The sequence below is a fragment of the Quercus robur genome, chromosome 10 (assembly GCF_932294415.1).
Source record: "Quercus robur chromosome 10, dhQueRobu3.1, whole genome shotgun sequence".
Classification (NCBI taxonomy): Eukaryota; Viridiplantae; Streptophyta; class Magnoliopsida; order Fagales; family Fagaceae; genus Quercus; species Quercus robur.
The window spans coordinates 281,790-296,526 of NC_065543.1; the positions used below are offsets into that span (position 1 = coordinate 281,790).

At 33.7% G+C, this 14,737-nt stretch overlaps 1 protein-coding gene and 1 pseudogene across 1 annotated transcript; one reads left to right on the plus strand and one right to left on the minus strand.

Moving 5' to 3' along the window:
• Positions 1-965: 965 nt before the first annotated feature.
• On the minus strand, positions 966-1,585 carry LOC126703100 (ADP-ribosylation factor-like; annotated as a pseudogene).
• A 5,467-nt stretch (positions 1,586-7,052) lies between these two features.
• Positions 7,053-11,409, plus strand: LOC126702278 (uncharacterized). The gene is made up of 3 exons (XM_050400948.1): positions 7,053-7,672; positions 8,308-8,514; positions 10,944-11,409. The coding sequence occupies exons 1-3, from the start codon at positions 7,118-7,120 to the stop codon at positions 11,085-11,087; spliced, it is 906 nt and encodes a 301-aa protein (XP_050256905.1). The 5' UTR covers positions 7,053-7,117; the 3' UTR covers positions 11,088-11,409.
• Positions 11,410-14,737: the final 3,328 nt, after the last annotated feature.

Genomic DNA, 14,737 nt, shown 5'->3' on the forward strand with positions numbered 1-14,737 from the left:
CCCACATTAAAACCTAACCAAAAAGAAATCAAAGAAAATAAAACTCAACTATTTAATTTCTGTCTAGATTTTCAATAGCAACTTGCCGGTAACTTTAAGCCTTCAAAAAGTGTGAAATTCGGAAAACTCAAAACTACAAAATTGTAGGGCTTGAAGTCACAGCCCGTCTGACCTTGTGTTGATTGGATTTTGGGGAAAGAGGTAAGTCCAAAATATTGATCAGTATTCTAATTTTTCCTTTTCAGATTATACCTTCATGATTTCTTTTTTAAATATAAATTTTTCAAAAGTAATGCTAGGACCACAACTTTTGTCACAATTTTTGCCAAGACTTGCTCAGATGGCAAGTTATGAGTGGTGGTGTTGTGGACCCATGCTTTTACTCCACTACTCATGACTTGCCATGTGAGCAAGTTGTAGCAAAAGTTGTGATCCTAGTATTTTCCATTTTTCAAACATCGTGCACGTCTCAAGCACTCCAATAGCACCTTCTTAGACATTTAAGCATGGTCCTTTAGTTCTTCTTTAATTCTAGTTTGACCACCATTCTCCCACAAACTCTTATAAACTTATTTTTCACATGATCTTTGAAAATATATAATTACACACAATAAATGGTATTTTATTCAAGAAATTATGTAAAGATAAATAATAAGGACTAATGCAAATCATAATTTAATTATACAAATTAAGCATAGTAATAAGGATATAATGCCCGAATAGATATATAATAAATATACATTTTAAGACGTTATTAACATTTTTCTTGTCTAAGTTCTATTCTGCAGGGAACCATCCTGTGTCTGTATATATATGTTGTAGAATACAGTCATTTTTTTTTAAAGCAAATGCCAATAGCTTACAGAAAATTTAATTTTGATCGCAACCAAACTACACATTAAGGGGTAGTAGGATGCAAAAGAATTAAACAAAAACGAGAAATCCTCTTTTCGTGCCACAATCGCTTAAGAAAAGTATAGAGAGACCAGCCCGCAATCCTCTAAACCTTGTTAGCCATGTTGTTTGAGAGCCAATCCAGTCCCTCATTCAATCCTTCACCAGAAGTGCACATGTGCTCTGGATGTACCAATGGCGTTGCCGGAGAGAATGAAGGCCAAGCTTATCAGTGATCTCAGCAGCATTCATTGCATTAGGAAGATCTTGCTTGTTTGCGAACACAAGCAACACAGCCTCTCTTAATTCATCCTCATTCTACACCCTGTGCAGCTCATCTCTTTTTTTTTTTTTGGCTTCCTGTGCAGCTCATCTCTAGCCTCAACAACACGGTCTCGGTCATTACTATCTACCACAAATATTAGCCCTTGTGTGTTTTGGAAGTAGTGCCTCCATAAAGGCCGAATCTTGTCCTGACCACCAACATCCCACACAGTGAAGCTAATATTTTTATATTCCACAGTTTCCACATTAAATCCAATGGTAGGGATGGTGGTAACCATTTCTCCTAACTTGAGCTTATACAATATTGTAGTTTTGCAAGCAGCGTCGAGAGAGACCAACCATAAGAATACGCATCTCTTTCTTAGCAAAAAGCCGGCTGAAAAGCTTGGTGAAGGACAGCCCCATTTCGTAGAATACAGTCATTAAATACTTATTATTAATATACTAATTTTGTCGTAGGTAACAAATTATAGGGCTATATTTTATTATGGACAAAATTTGTATACAGTACTTTACATACTATTTCTTAAATATCTTTTCTTTTTAAAAAAAATATTAAACACCTGCCTTATTTGTTTGGAGTGTTTGTTTTGTGTATAGACTACTTCAGCGGAGCTTATTTTTTTAGGACATATCATGTCCATCCTGCAGAACGAACCAGGCGCAATACCCAACCCAGCCAGCTTTTGTCCAAAGAAGTGTTCGCAAATATCCTGACGCGTGTACTTTTGAACCAAAAAAAAAAAATCCCTTACACCATCCTACTTTCTAGTTACGGCATGTTTGGTAGAGGAGTTTAAGTAATATTGTTTGGATATTTTTGATATACATGTGGGTAAAAAAGTGTGATGAAATTTGTGTAAGATTGTTTAAAATATGAAAGAATATATTTAAGCTAGCTTATCAAACAGGGCCTAAGTTCTTCTTATAGTTGACTTTTCATTCATATGCACATAGTTAGAAGTTTTCTAATGATAATAAAATTGGTTCATCAAAAATAATAATAATAAAAATAAAATTATTATTACTATTTATTGTGGCTTCCATATGCCATTTTTTATATGTTAGTCATTTATGCATATGTAATGAATTCTGTGATTGAATGCCATTAAACAAAATATTTCTCAATATGACGGTGCTATTCCAAGTCAAATAAAACTTTTAAATTCTTAGTTAAAATTTTGAAACTAATGAGTAACGTATTGCTCCTGCCTAAAATGAATAAAAATATATTTTTTCATTTAAAAAATTATTCATTTTTGTTCTACTTATCCCCTCTTTTTGTGTACAATTTTTCTTATGAATTGTAATATGTGACTTGAATTTTGAAAATTGATTCAAACTGATTGTTTGGTTACTTTTAAGTAGTTTATATATATATATATATATATATATATATTTTGAAAAGTTTATGTTAATTAGCTTTATTTAGTGACAAATTTGTATGTATTTTATTTTTATTTTAATGTATCTGTGGGGGGTTTGGGCCCAGAAAATCAGTACCTACCGATTTAGCTAAGGCCCAAAATCGGCCCAAGTAGCCAAGTCCAGCCCATAAGAGGGTAATGGACCTTAAACTCGATTGGAGTGAGCTTAGCCCAATAAGACATGTATTGGGACAAAGAAATTATCATTCAGGGGAAATCCTATAGTGCTCGGCCTAACATCGATTGATGAGATGGTGAGGAACTGATGAAGAATTGACCAAACTAAAGTTAGTAGTCGAGAGTTGTTAGTACCTTTAGGGAACTCGCTACTAAACACTATTTGGTGTTTGGAACAAGTTTCAAGAGAATCTTCAGAAGGAATGATGATTCCTTGGGATTCTGACGAAAGTGGAAATGCATGTGAATTGGTAAAATAATAATGATTTGTATCCCACTAAAGAGGTACTATATAAGTGGTGGGAAGACAAACAAGAAGGGGGTTGGAAAAGCATTAGGAAAAAGACTTGGGAAAAACATTGGGATACATTGGGAAACGCAGGGAAAAGAGGGAAAACACACAAAGGGAAGAGATTGTGAGCAAAAAGAGAGGAAGAAGAACTACTAGAGGGTGAGGTTTGTAGGTTTAGAGGTTATCAGGAAGGATATAGTCTTGACTATTTGGTTGGTGCTTGGAGCCCTACCTGTAGGATTGCTAGAAAGCCCACAAATAAATAAATTGGGGGCCCAACTCCTTCACCCAGCTTCACAGAAACAGTAGGTTTGAGGTCTACAATTGGCACTGGGAAAAGAGGGAAAACACACAAAGGGAAGGGATTGTGAGCAAAAAGAGAGGAAGAAGATCAGCTAGAGGGCGAGGTTTATAGGTTTAGAGGTTATCAGGAAGTATACAACCTGGACTATCTGGTTGGTGCTTGGAGCCCTACCCGTAGGATTGCTAGAAAGCTCACAAATAAATAGATTGAGGGCCCAAATCCTTCACCTAGCTTCACAGGCACAATAGGTTTGGGGTCCACAATTATCTTTCCTAAACTTAATTGTATTTGGGTAAATGTACTTGAGCCTCATTTGCTATTTGGAAAGCTACATTCAGAGTCATCTCGTGACCTCAGGTGACTTGTTACAAGGTTGCAAGTTGCACGATCAATGTATTCTATTTTTTGGCTACTATGATGATGCTAGCACACGCCCTCACAGCTGTTGTACGTGACTAAGCCTTCAGATAAGGGTCATTGCAAACCCTAGAACATAAGTTGAATATCGAAGAGGCCACCCCTTGTAAGTAAAGAGAGGGTTTTTGGTTTGTAAAGTTGAATTTATTTAACTATGTGTTGGCTTTATTTTGTGCCAAATTTGCTTGTAATTCAGCATTTAGAAACCTTGTATTTAGGTGGGAATAATGTGAGGGTTGTGTGTGAGAGAGTGTGAAGAATTGATCAAGTGTGTGCAATTAAGAGGCAATTTGCGACTAGATCTCGTGACTGACTCTCGAGTGGTGACTTGCCAGAATTTGTCACACGAGTGGAGCATGCAGGAAGTTGAAGGGTTAGAACAGCTGGATCACTACAAGATAAAAAGTATAGTTTGGCCATTCTGTTTTCTGGCGACTGGAACTTGTGACTTGTCCCAGTCACAAGTGACTCACCAGTACAACATGTTTTACTGAAAAATGACTTTCCACATTCCTTCTCATACTCTACTATAAATACTTTTATACCCACGAAATATAAAGAGCTTCCAGAGAAAATTTTGAGAGAAAAACCTTAGAGAAAAACAAGATTGATTCATCCATAATCTTATGCCTTTGAATCTCCAAATTTCTCTACTCTCATCCTCTCCATTGTCAAACCCTTGAGAGGATCTTAAGCCAAATCCTAACCTCACCATATTCATATCAATGAGAAGGTTCTTGGTGTATTAGGAAGCCCTTGTAAGTAAAGAGAGAGCTTTTGGTTTGTAAAGTTGAATTTATTTAACTATGTGTTGGCTTTATTCCGTGTCAAATTTGCTTGTAATTCAGCATTTAGAAACCTTGAATTTAAGTGGAAATAATGTAAGGGTTGTATGTAAAAGAGTGTAAAGAATTGATCAAGTGTGTGCAATCAAGAGGCAACTCGTGACTAGATCTCGTGACTGACTTGCGAGTGGTGACTCGCCAGAATTTGTCACACGAGTGGAGCATGCAGGAAGTTGAAGGGTTAGGACAGCTAGATCACTACAGGATAAAAAGTACAGTCTGACCATTCTGTTTTCTGGTGACTGGAACTTGGGACTTGTCCCAATCACAAGTGACTCGCCAGTACACCATGTTTTGCTGAAAAATGACTTTTCACATTCCTTCTCATACCCTACTATAAATACCCTTATACCCACGAAATGTAGAGAGCTTCTAGAGAGAGTTTTGAGAGAAAAACCCTAGAGAAAAACAAGATTGATTTATCCACAATCTTATGCCTTTGAATCTCCAAATTTCTCTACTCTCATCCTCTCAATTGTCAAACTCTTGAAAGGATCTTAAGCCAAATCCTTACCTCACCATATTCATATCAGTGAGAAGGTTCTTGGTGTATTGGGAAGTAGTTCAAGAGAGAACCAATTCATATTGGTTGATGCAATGGGCTTATTGCAGGATTCGGTAAGTTAGAGAAGACAAGGTTAGGCGTAACCCTGTTGGAGCAAGAAGCTTGTAGGGATTAGGTGCATTGGGTAGATTAGGCTTGGAGGGTCTATTGCTATTCATGTATCTCAACTGATTTTCTAGTGGATCATTTTACCGCTTGGAAGGCGGCAGAGAGGCTTTTCGCCGAGTACTTCGGTTTCCTCTTCAATAACACGTGCTGGTGTTATCTTGTGTTTGCTTCTCTCTAATCCTTAATCTTTCCTTTTAATTACTGCTGTGTTGTGATTAAATTATGGTTTAGAGTAGTTTGCAATATTTGGGTATAGCTTATATTTATCATTCTACACATATATTGTTTGAATATAAGTTTGTGTTGGTATTTTTGTAATTGGGGGTCTAAACATTCACTAGTGTTTTACACACTAAGTGAGCTTTCATGGTTGTTGAGCAAAAACACTTTATACATTTTTTTTCCATTTCTTTCAATCCTTGATTGAGATTTGTATTTCTTTCATCTCACCTATACATAGACCCTTGTGAGTAGTGAGTGAGGTTATTGGAAATTTAGGAAGCTACATTCAAAATCCAATCTATCTTGTGGAGTTTACATTGGCGCTTTAATGGAGGGTCTTCGGTAAGCTAGAAGGAGAAAGGGCTTGGAGAAGCAGGTTACTAGCTAAAGCTTGGAGGGCTTAATGCACCTAGGCTTCTGGGCTTGGAGGGTTTATAGTGTTCTATTGTATTGCAACTATCTTGTCTAGTTGAGATTTTTGACGGTGTGGTTCGGCGAGAGGTTTTTCCGCCCGAGTTTCGAGTTATCCTCTTCCTAAACACTTTAGTATTTAGTTGTGGTTTGCATGCTTTTACCCTTTTTCCATATTGCTTTATATTTTGATATGCTTTGTGTAGATTAATTCTTACTTTATGGAAATTGGTTAATCATTTATACTGGGACTAATTTGTTAGTTTAGTTTAAAAGTGATTTAGCCGTAATGATATATTGGTAGAGATAAATAGATGAAATAATTTTAGAAATAATTTAATTTTTAGAGAGAACAAAGTATTTTTTAACAAATTTTCTTTGTGACTAGTTTATTTAAAGGTGTGTCATTTTATTTTTATATGACATAAATATGGCATTAAAACTTTGTATAGTTTTAATGACAAAAATAATTGCACTTAGGAGATGTTCAACATATAATAAATTTCAAAATTTTGTTTTATTTGTTCATTTTCACACCACCAATCAGATGGTAGTGAAAGATAAATCTATTTTGATTTGATCTGATTTTGATATTAGAGAATAGAAGTTACTTCACATTATAAAATTTCTAAATAGCACATGATTATTATTATTATTTTAGAAGGAAAATAGCACATGATTATAAATCTAAAATGTGAAGAACAAAACTAAAACTAAATACTTTGCCCAATTCCCTCAAAGAAATAAAAATAAATAAATAAAAACTTTGCCCAAAAATAAAGAGCATGACGAAAACTAAAAAAAAACTTGAAGTTATTAGCTGAATTCAATCAATTTCTCTTTTGTCATTTTCCATCATTTTTTCAATAATTTAATGGATTGCAATTAACTCAATTAATAAAGTTTTTTGTTCTCGAAAGCTAAATTTGAATTTCACTTACACAAAAAAGTCAAATCAATTAGAATGTTCACCACTTAAATCACAATAATTTTAATTTTAATTAAAAAAATTTGAGAACAATGATAATAATAATGGTAATGCTTATTGTAAAAAGGGAGTTTGTGTTGTGACTTGTGACTTGTGGTGAAGGCAGGAAACGAAATGATGTGAGGATAATAATATATAGATATAGATATCCATATGACATTGATTCGTGAGTGTATTGAAGGATGATGGTAGCGATGGCAGTGCCAACGAATACAATAACAGCAGCTTCCTATTGTGCAATTGCAAAGGTTTTGAGAGGCAGAGGCAGAGCGTTGCTGCTTTCGTCCTTATCACCATCACCATCATCATCAGTCTCAGTAACAATATGCAATAACAATAACCAAAATAATAATAATGGTCGTCTTCCATCGCCACTCACCCTCTCCTCCTTTGCAAGGGGAAGAAGAAGCACACAGTCACAGTGGGTACCATCATTATCATTATCATTATCATTTTGCACGGCGGCGGCCGATACTGATGCGGCGACGGTTGGTAGTAATACTAATAGAAATGAAGAAGAAGAAGAAGAAGAAGAAGAAGAGAAGCAGAAAAAGGATCCGGAACTAATAATAAAAGAAGCGGCGGAGATGCTGGACATAAGGGTTGGGCGTGTTGTTAAGGCGTGGAGGCATGAGGAGGCTGACTCTCTTTACGTCGAAGAGGTCGATGTTGGAGAAGCTGAACCCAGAACTATCTGTAGCGGCCTAGTCAATTTTGTTCCCCTTCACCTCCTTCAGGTCAGCTCTATCTCAATTTCCAATTTCTTTCTTTCATATGAACCCACGTAATTTAATTTGTATATATCTCCATCTAAATCTAAATCTAAATCTCAATCTCTTGTCTTCTATTTATTTATTATGTCATGATGATAAACTTTACTAAGGGACAAGAAGATTGAGCTTCATGCCTCCCAAATGCAACCTCTATTCCATGTAACATGTAGTAATACTAATAGCTAAACTAAACACTCCCCGAAATGTTTGAAAAAGACATACAGGGAATAATAGATTTCAAGAGATCAAATATACATACATAGTTTGATCAGTGTTTAATCAGATCTTAGCATTTCCATGATTCAACACAGAGAAAGAAAGAAACAGTTATATCTATTCAAACAATGAGATCTGACTAAACCTGATTTTTTCCCATCAATCTTTGGGAGAAAAATGTTGGAAGCAAATGAAATCATTTCCAAAGGAGAACACAAAAAGTAAAGTCATTTTCTTTACCTGCTCATTAATTTGGAATTTTCATAATGTTGATATTTACTCAAAAAAATAAAATGGACTTTCACTCTTTGTCAGTGTCCAAATTAATTGTTTCAGTATACACTGTGAAACTGCATAAAATATTTGATATACATTACATGCAGGATAAAAAAGTAGTTGTTCTTGCTAATTTGAAGCCAAGGAACATGCGTGGTGTCAAGTCATGTGGGATGCTTATGGCTGCTTCTGATGCATCCCATGAGAATGTTGAGCTTCTAGTGCCTCCAGAGGATTCACTACCTGGTGAAAGAATTTGGTTTGGTTCAGAAAACGAAAAAGAAAATCAACCTGCTGCTGCCACACCCAACCAGGTACCCACTTCTTTCATTTGAAGCATTCAAGCATTTAATGTCCAATTAACACAGGAAAAGAAACAAGTGAATCAACTGTATCTCAAATGATACCCTCTCCCTCTATAAGAATTGCTGGAATGTAAAGTCATGGTCCAAGATTCGCTGAGTTCATGTGTGACTTACCAATAAAAAAAATTTCCCCAAAATTTTTTGGTTTGCATGTCAATCAGTGTTTGCACAATCATTGCACAAATATCTTGGTCAATAACACATAATTTGTATTATTTTATTTGCGTGGAATCTATGTTTACTGTATAAAATAGTTAAGAGGTTTACTTATTAAAAAAAAAAAAAGGTTAAGAGGTTTGAGGATAGTACTTATATCTGCATAATAGGCACATGTTAACATGCTAATAGCTGCATTAATATCAAATTATTTGAGATCATTATGTAAAATATTACACCAGTTTTTGATGATAATGACCATATTCCTGTCTTAGATATAGCTTATTAGACTAGTAGCCTGTCAAACCCGATATCCGGTGCGTTATTGTCCTGTATTTTTTTTTTTTTTTTTTTTTTTTTTGTGAATCAATTTTCTGTTTACTCCTTCTATCTCCTTTTCAATTCTTAATGATAAGGTAGGTATGGTGATCTTCCTAGAATGTCCTTTATAATAGAGATGGCACTAATTTTTATGAGAATCTCATTTAGTTTTTGGCAAAAAGTGACTGTAGTGTAGAAAATAGAACGTCTACTTTTGGAAGGTTTCAATTATTTGGAGATAGCCCAAAGAGGAAGGGAGTAATTATTGAAAGAGGGAGGGAGTAATTGTTGATTCATCACTTTGAAATTTGATTACAAACAGAAGCCTTTCTACTGTTTCTAGACATTTGTTGTGGATTCTTGTCCATGTTTAATGATGTACCTGCATTTCTTTCTCCTCCTCTTTCCCTGCTGTGAGTAATAGTAATGTGACCTATCCTGATAACTAGTACTTCGGTCTATAGCTATATAGACTGAAGTGCTATAGCTTTGAAACTCCAAGGGTCTTGCTCCACCAAATATAGTAAAATTAAAAAACATGTTTTGACTCTTTGATAGTTTTGTTACATCAAATTGAAACAAGGAAAAGCATAAATTGCCTGTTCATTTTATTGAATTCCCTTTTCTGACCTAGTTGAAGTTTATGGTCCCCAGCTCTCTGTGATTGTTACAACCAGTGTCTTCCAATTTCTTTGTCCTTATAATCTGGTCTTTTCTCTTGTTACAATGTTGCAACCAACACCTCTAGAGTCAGTATGTTATGTGTTCATTCAGCTTACTGAGAATCCCCTTAGCTAAGAGGGATTTTCTTGCCTACATGATTATCAAGATAATTTGTGAGAGACTATGATTTAGGCTGGAAGTGCTTTGAAAAAAACATGTAGTGGATATTGTTCATGAGTTATAATCCCCTGCTCTATGTGATATTTTTTGTTCAGTGCTCCCTTGTTTAATTTGCACTGACAATGTGTATGCTATGTGCTAAAGTTTTTTATCAGACATGGCTTCCAAATCTGTTTAGAGCTTCCTTTGTTGCTAGGTAGCCTTTACAAGCATTCTTTATTTTAAATAGGTTGGGACTAGGATGAGGTGTATCATCAAGATAAATGCATCCTTGGCTTGTAAGAAAAGTGATGCAATCTTAGGATACCAAATCCTTGAGGAGATATGTGTTAGTCGGGAATCAGTTTTTTTGATTGGTGGGTAGGAATCAGATACTATGAACGTGTGCCCACATGGTCATTTTCTATCCAATAAAAAAGGGACAGAAGTCTAACAGTATGGTCAATTGCATTATTTAGATACCACAAGGTTTTAAAAAGTCAATTTTGTAGTACAAGAGGGGTGTGTTTGATAATGACCCATACCTTTTATAGATTCTTAGAATATATGCTAAACTCATTTGTATCTGTCTTTGTTTTTACACGAGGGTGTAAGAGAGTCCCACATTAAGCTTTTACAATAATTAGTAGTTTATCACTTGTTTATAAGGTCTATACTCTATACTTCATTTCTTTATGTAAGTTCTGTTAGAGAGGTTTATACTTCATTTCTCTATATCAATTCTGTTAGAAGAGTAATGGAGAGATAACATAGAGAAAATTATGCTGTAGACTTGTGCCGAATGAGTAATACTCTTCTAGAAGAAGAGTGTGGAATATTCAAAGTGGTGTGGTATCCCTTGTGAGGGGTCCCTACCAGCTGTGACCACTGTAACATTCCCATATCATGGTAATCACCTCTCCCATTAATAAATAATGAATGGTCTGATGGCGGGTATCTAAGAATTTCTAGCAACTCCTTTTCTGAGCAATATCATGATCATCATTTATTCCTTTCTTTAACACATTGAAAGAGACTAATTTTCCGCATTTTATTGTTTTCTGTATGACAATCTGTAGATTCAAAAGAAAAAGATTTGGGAATTAGTGCAACCTCATCTTAAGACGGATGCTTCTTGTACTGCTATGCTTGGGTTGCATGTAATGCGGACATCTGCAGGTGCGGTCGTGTCCACATCTTTAAAGAATGCCAATATCTCATGATCAGATGGCAATTTCACACTTCTTAGTCTTGCATGGCTTCTTAATACCTAAATCTCCTGATTGCCATATGATATATTTCTGGCTATTTTGTGACATTGTAATTTCTAGTTTATAAAAATACATTGCTAGAATCTTGAGGATTAAGTTTCTGTCAGCTGCCAGGCCAGTTGTCATCCAGATCCCAAATGTTGGTCTTGTACTTGGGTTCATTCCCCCACACTTGAAATGCGGTTGTGATTGGCTGCTGTAATTTTAGATGATTGTTGGGTACATTCTTTCCATTCTCAAATTAATAAAATTTTTGCTTGCTTAAGAATATAAAGTCTTGTAAGTGTAAGGGCATCTTTATTATCTAAAGCTCTAAGGGCCTTTTATTATTATTATTATTATTATTATTATTATTTTCACTATCAAGATTTTTTGAAGTTTTTTGTTGTGTGCGCTCTTTTCATACCTCGGATAATGGCGTGATCATCCCACAGGAAATATTATATGGTATATACTCTGTATCTGGTGCTTATCAGTAACTGTGGTTGCATTTTTGGTTGTACAATCTTATATTTGTTGACACGCATTGTGTAATGGAAATGATTCTTAGACAAAATAAATTTGATTTTGTTTGAAATGGATCCCTATTTCTAATATCTTTAATTCATTTACGTTTGAAATCTTTGTTTCTTATTTTTCGAAGGCAGTTCTAAAGAAACTGGAAGTACCTCCTTTCCTCCCTCTCGCACTCCTCTAAAACCGAAGGATTTCATTATAATCTATGTTGGCAACTGGTAACTGGTAACTACTACTTAAATCATGTTTGCCTTTGTTGGTGATTAAAGGTTAAAGCTGATGAGAAAATCTATTATTCTAAATCGGTCAAATAAAGCTCAAAATTATAAAAGTAGGCATTTTCCATTTTTTTGTTTGAAATAGTAAAGTAAAAAGAGCTACATCTTTACTTAGATTAATTGCAGACTCACTCGATGCAAGGAGAAATTTGATGATTTTTTTTTTTTTTGGTTAGGTGAAAAATAAAAATGGTAGATGAAACTTAGTATTAGTCTCAATTTCTTCCTAAAATGATGTGATTATTTTCTAACAAAGTATAGCTAATACAATATATTAGTTTTCTTTTTTAATTTTTTATATAAAACAAAAATTCTACTCTAACTTAATTTAAGTGTAAATATGTGTGAAGCTTCCTTCTGGAGACTTGAACCCTGGCTCCTACCTCCCGCACCCTATAAGCACTTATACTTGTGAAGTGATTAACTATCTATATTTATTATTTGAAAGTGTTTTAAATTTTGTAATTTTTTAAAGAAAACATAATACATTCTACATTCAATTATTATATAAGGTGAGATATTTAGTAAACAATATAATGTATAGTTTGAATTTGGTTTTAGTGCTTCTTACAAATAGTTCATCTTGTATAGCCTAAAGAAAAGCATATATATAAGTAAATTCATCAATTATATTAGGTTGGAAAAAAAAATACAATAGTTTAATAACATAAGAAAATTGTAATTTTATCAAGAACATGTCAATATTACATTGAGAATGTGACATAATTGTTAATAAAGCAGTTCCTCTTTCCCCCTCCAAAAAAAAAAAAAAAAAAAAAAAAAAAAGTTCCTTTTTTTACACAAATTGCTCATTCCAAAACATCATCAAAGTGGACCAAATAGACCAAAATGGACCGAATTGAACTGAATGAACCAAAGTAGACTGAACTAGACCGAAATGTTATCATGCTGTAGCTCATATGAAATAAAATTTATTTATATATAAAAATTTTAAATTATATTTTGGCCTTGTCTCCTATAAGAGGAGTGATATCTATCAAATTTGATAATAACAACACCTATCATAGAATATACTAAGGAAACAAGGATATATATTGGAGTTTAAAGTAGATTTGCATAGGAAAAATTACCACCAAATTGGTTTGCAAATTCATTCAATAAGTCATATAATTTTTTATTTTTTTAATTTGAGATAAAATTTTACTCTAGCCTAATTAAAATGCATGTGTTAAACTCCTTTCTAGAAACTTAAATCTCGGCCCTTGCCCCCTCCCCCTCCACACATTTTACAAACATTTATATTTGTGAAGTAATTATCACGCCAAAGGTAGTTAGTAGTAAAAATAAGTCATATAAGTTAAAAAAAAAAAAAAATCTTTTTGATAGAAAAGCACACGTAAATTGTTTTATCAATAGTTTATCTATCGTCAAGTAATAGAAAACAATAGTTTATCTATCGTCAAGTAATAGGTTATGAAATTTTCCTTAAACTAAGGGTGAGTTTGGTTGGACTTTTTGAAAAAGTGTTTTTTTTATAAAAGTGGAGTTTTCAAAAAGTGCATATTGAAAAAGTGTTTTTTCAAAAGTTAAGCATTTGGTAAAAACTGTTAAAAAGTGCTTTTTGAAAAAGCTGAGTATTTGGCTAGAACTTATAAAAGTAGTGGTTTGAGTTGTAAATTACCAAAAAGGACAATGTATATATAAGAGCATCTCCAGCAAGTTAGGCAAATTTTTGTACTGTTTGACATTTACCTTTTGCCTACCCACTTTTTTAATCATTATTTTTTAATCAAATTTTATTTTTTCTTTTTCTATTCATTCTCAACAATTATATTTTTTAACAAAAAGTATTACATCCACAATATTTTTTGCAATACTTTCACAAAAATCATAACAAAATCTTATATGGAAAGTTGTTACTAGTTCTAATTTGAACCCAAAATTGAAATTATATTTTTACCCACCAATATTAGCTAATTACTTAAAATTTATTGTGAAAATATTGTGGTATTATTTTTAAATTGTGATTTCTTATTCTTTGCCTTTTCTTTCATCCATACGTTTTTTTTTTTTTTTTCTCTTGCATTTTGTCCACCACACACGTATACCCATCATTAGTACATCCTCTCCTTTTTTTTTCTTTACTTCCACTTAATTCCAGAAGTTCCCTCACTCTTTTTTTTTTTTCTTTACTTCTACCTGATTCCAGAAGCTCCCTCACTCTTTCTCCAGCTCTCTCATTTTCTTCTCTCTTTTTTTTTTTTCTACTTGATTCCATAAATGCTCTAGCTCTCTCTGTGATACGTCTCACATAATTTTGCTTGCCTTTTGGTGTTATTATCTTCAAACACACACAGACACGCATGGAGAGAAAGGAGAAATCGCCTTTACTCCACCACACCGCCACCGCAGCTCCTCCTCCTCACTGCAGAGTGCATGCAACTAGGGGTCATATCGGCTTCTATTTTTTTCCTTGTTCTTGATTAGTTGTTGTTTCTAATTTTAGATTTGTCAAATCGGTTTCTATTTTTTTTCTTGACCATTTATTGTTGTTCTAATTTTTTTTTTTTTTTTTTTTTTTTTTGTTCTTGATCTGCTGTTGTTGTTGTTTTGATTTTAGATTTGTTGTTTAAATTATATCAGTTTTATGAGAGCAAAATTTTTTTTGCTTTTATTGTTGTGGTTTGATTAATTTTAAGATTATGTTTTTGAATTTGTATTTTGATTATGCTTGAGTTTAGAAATGTTTGAGAGAAAGATGGTTTGCCCAAGATCAAAGGGTAAAGTTAGATTTTTAGTAAAATGTGAAGGGTAATTTGGTAATTGAAGGAAGAGCCCAACGAATAG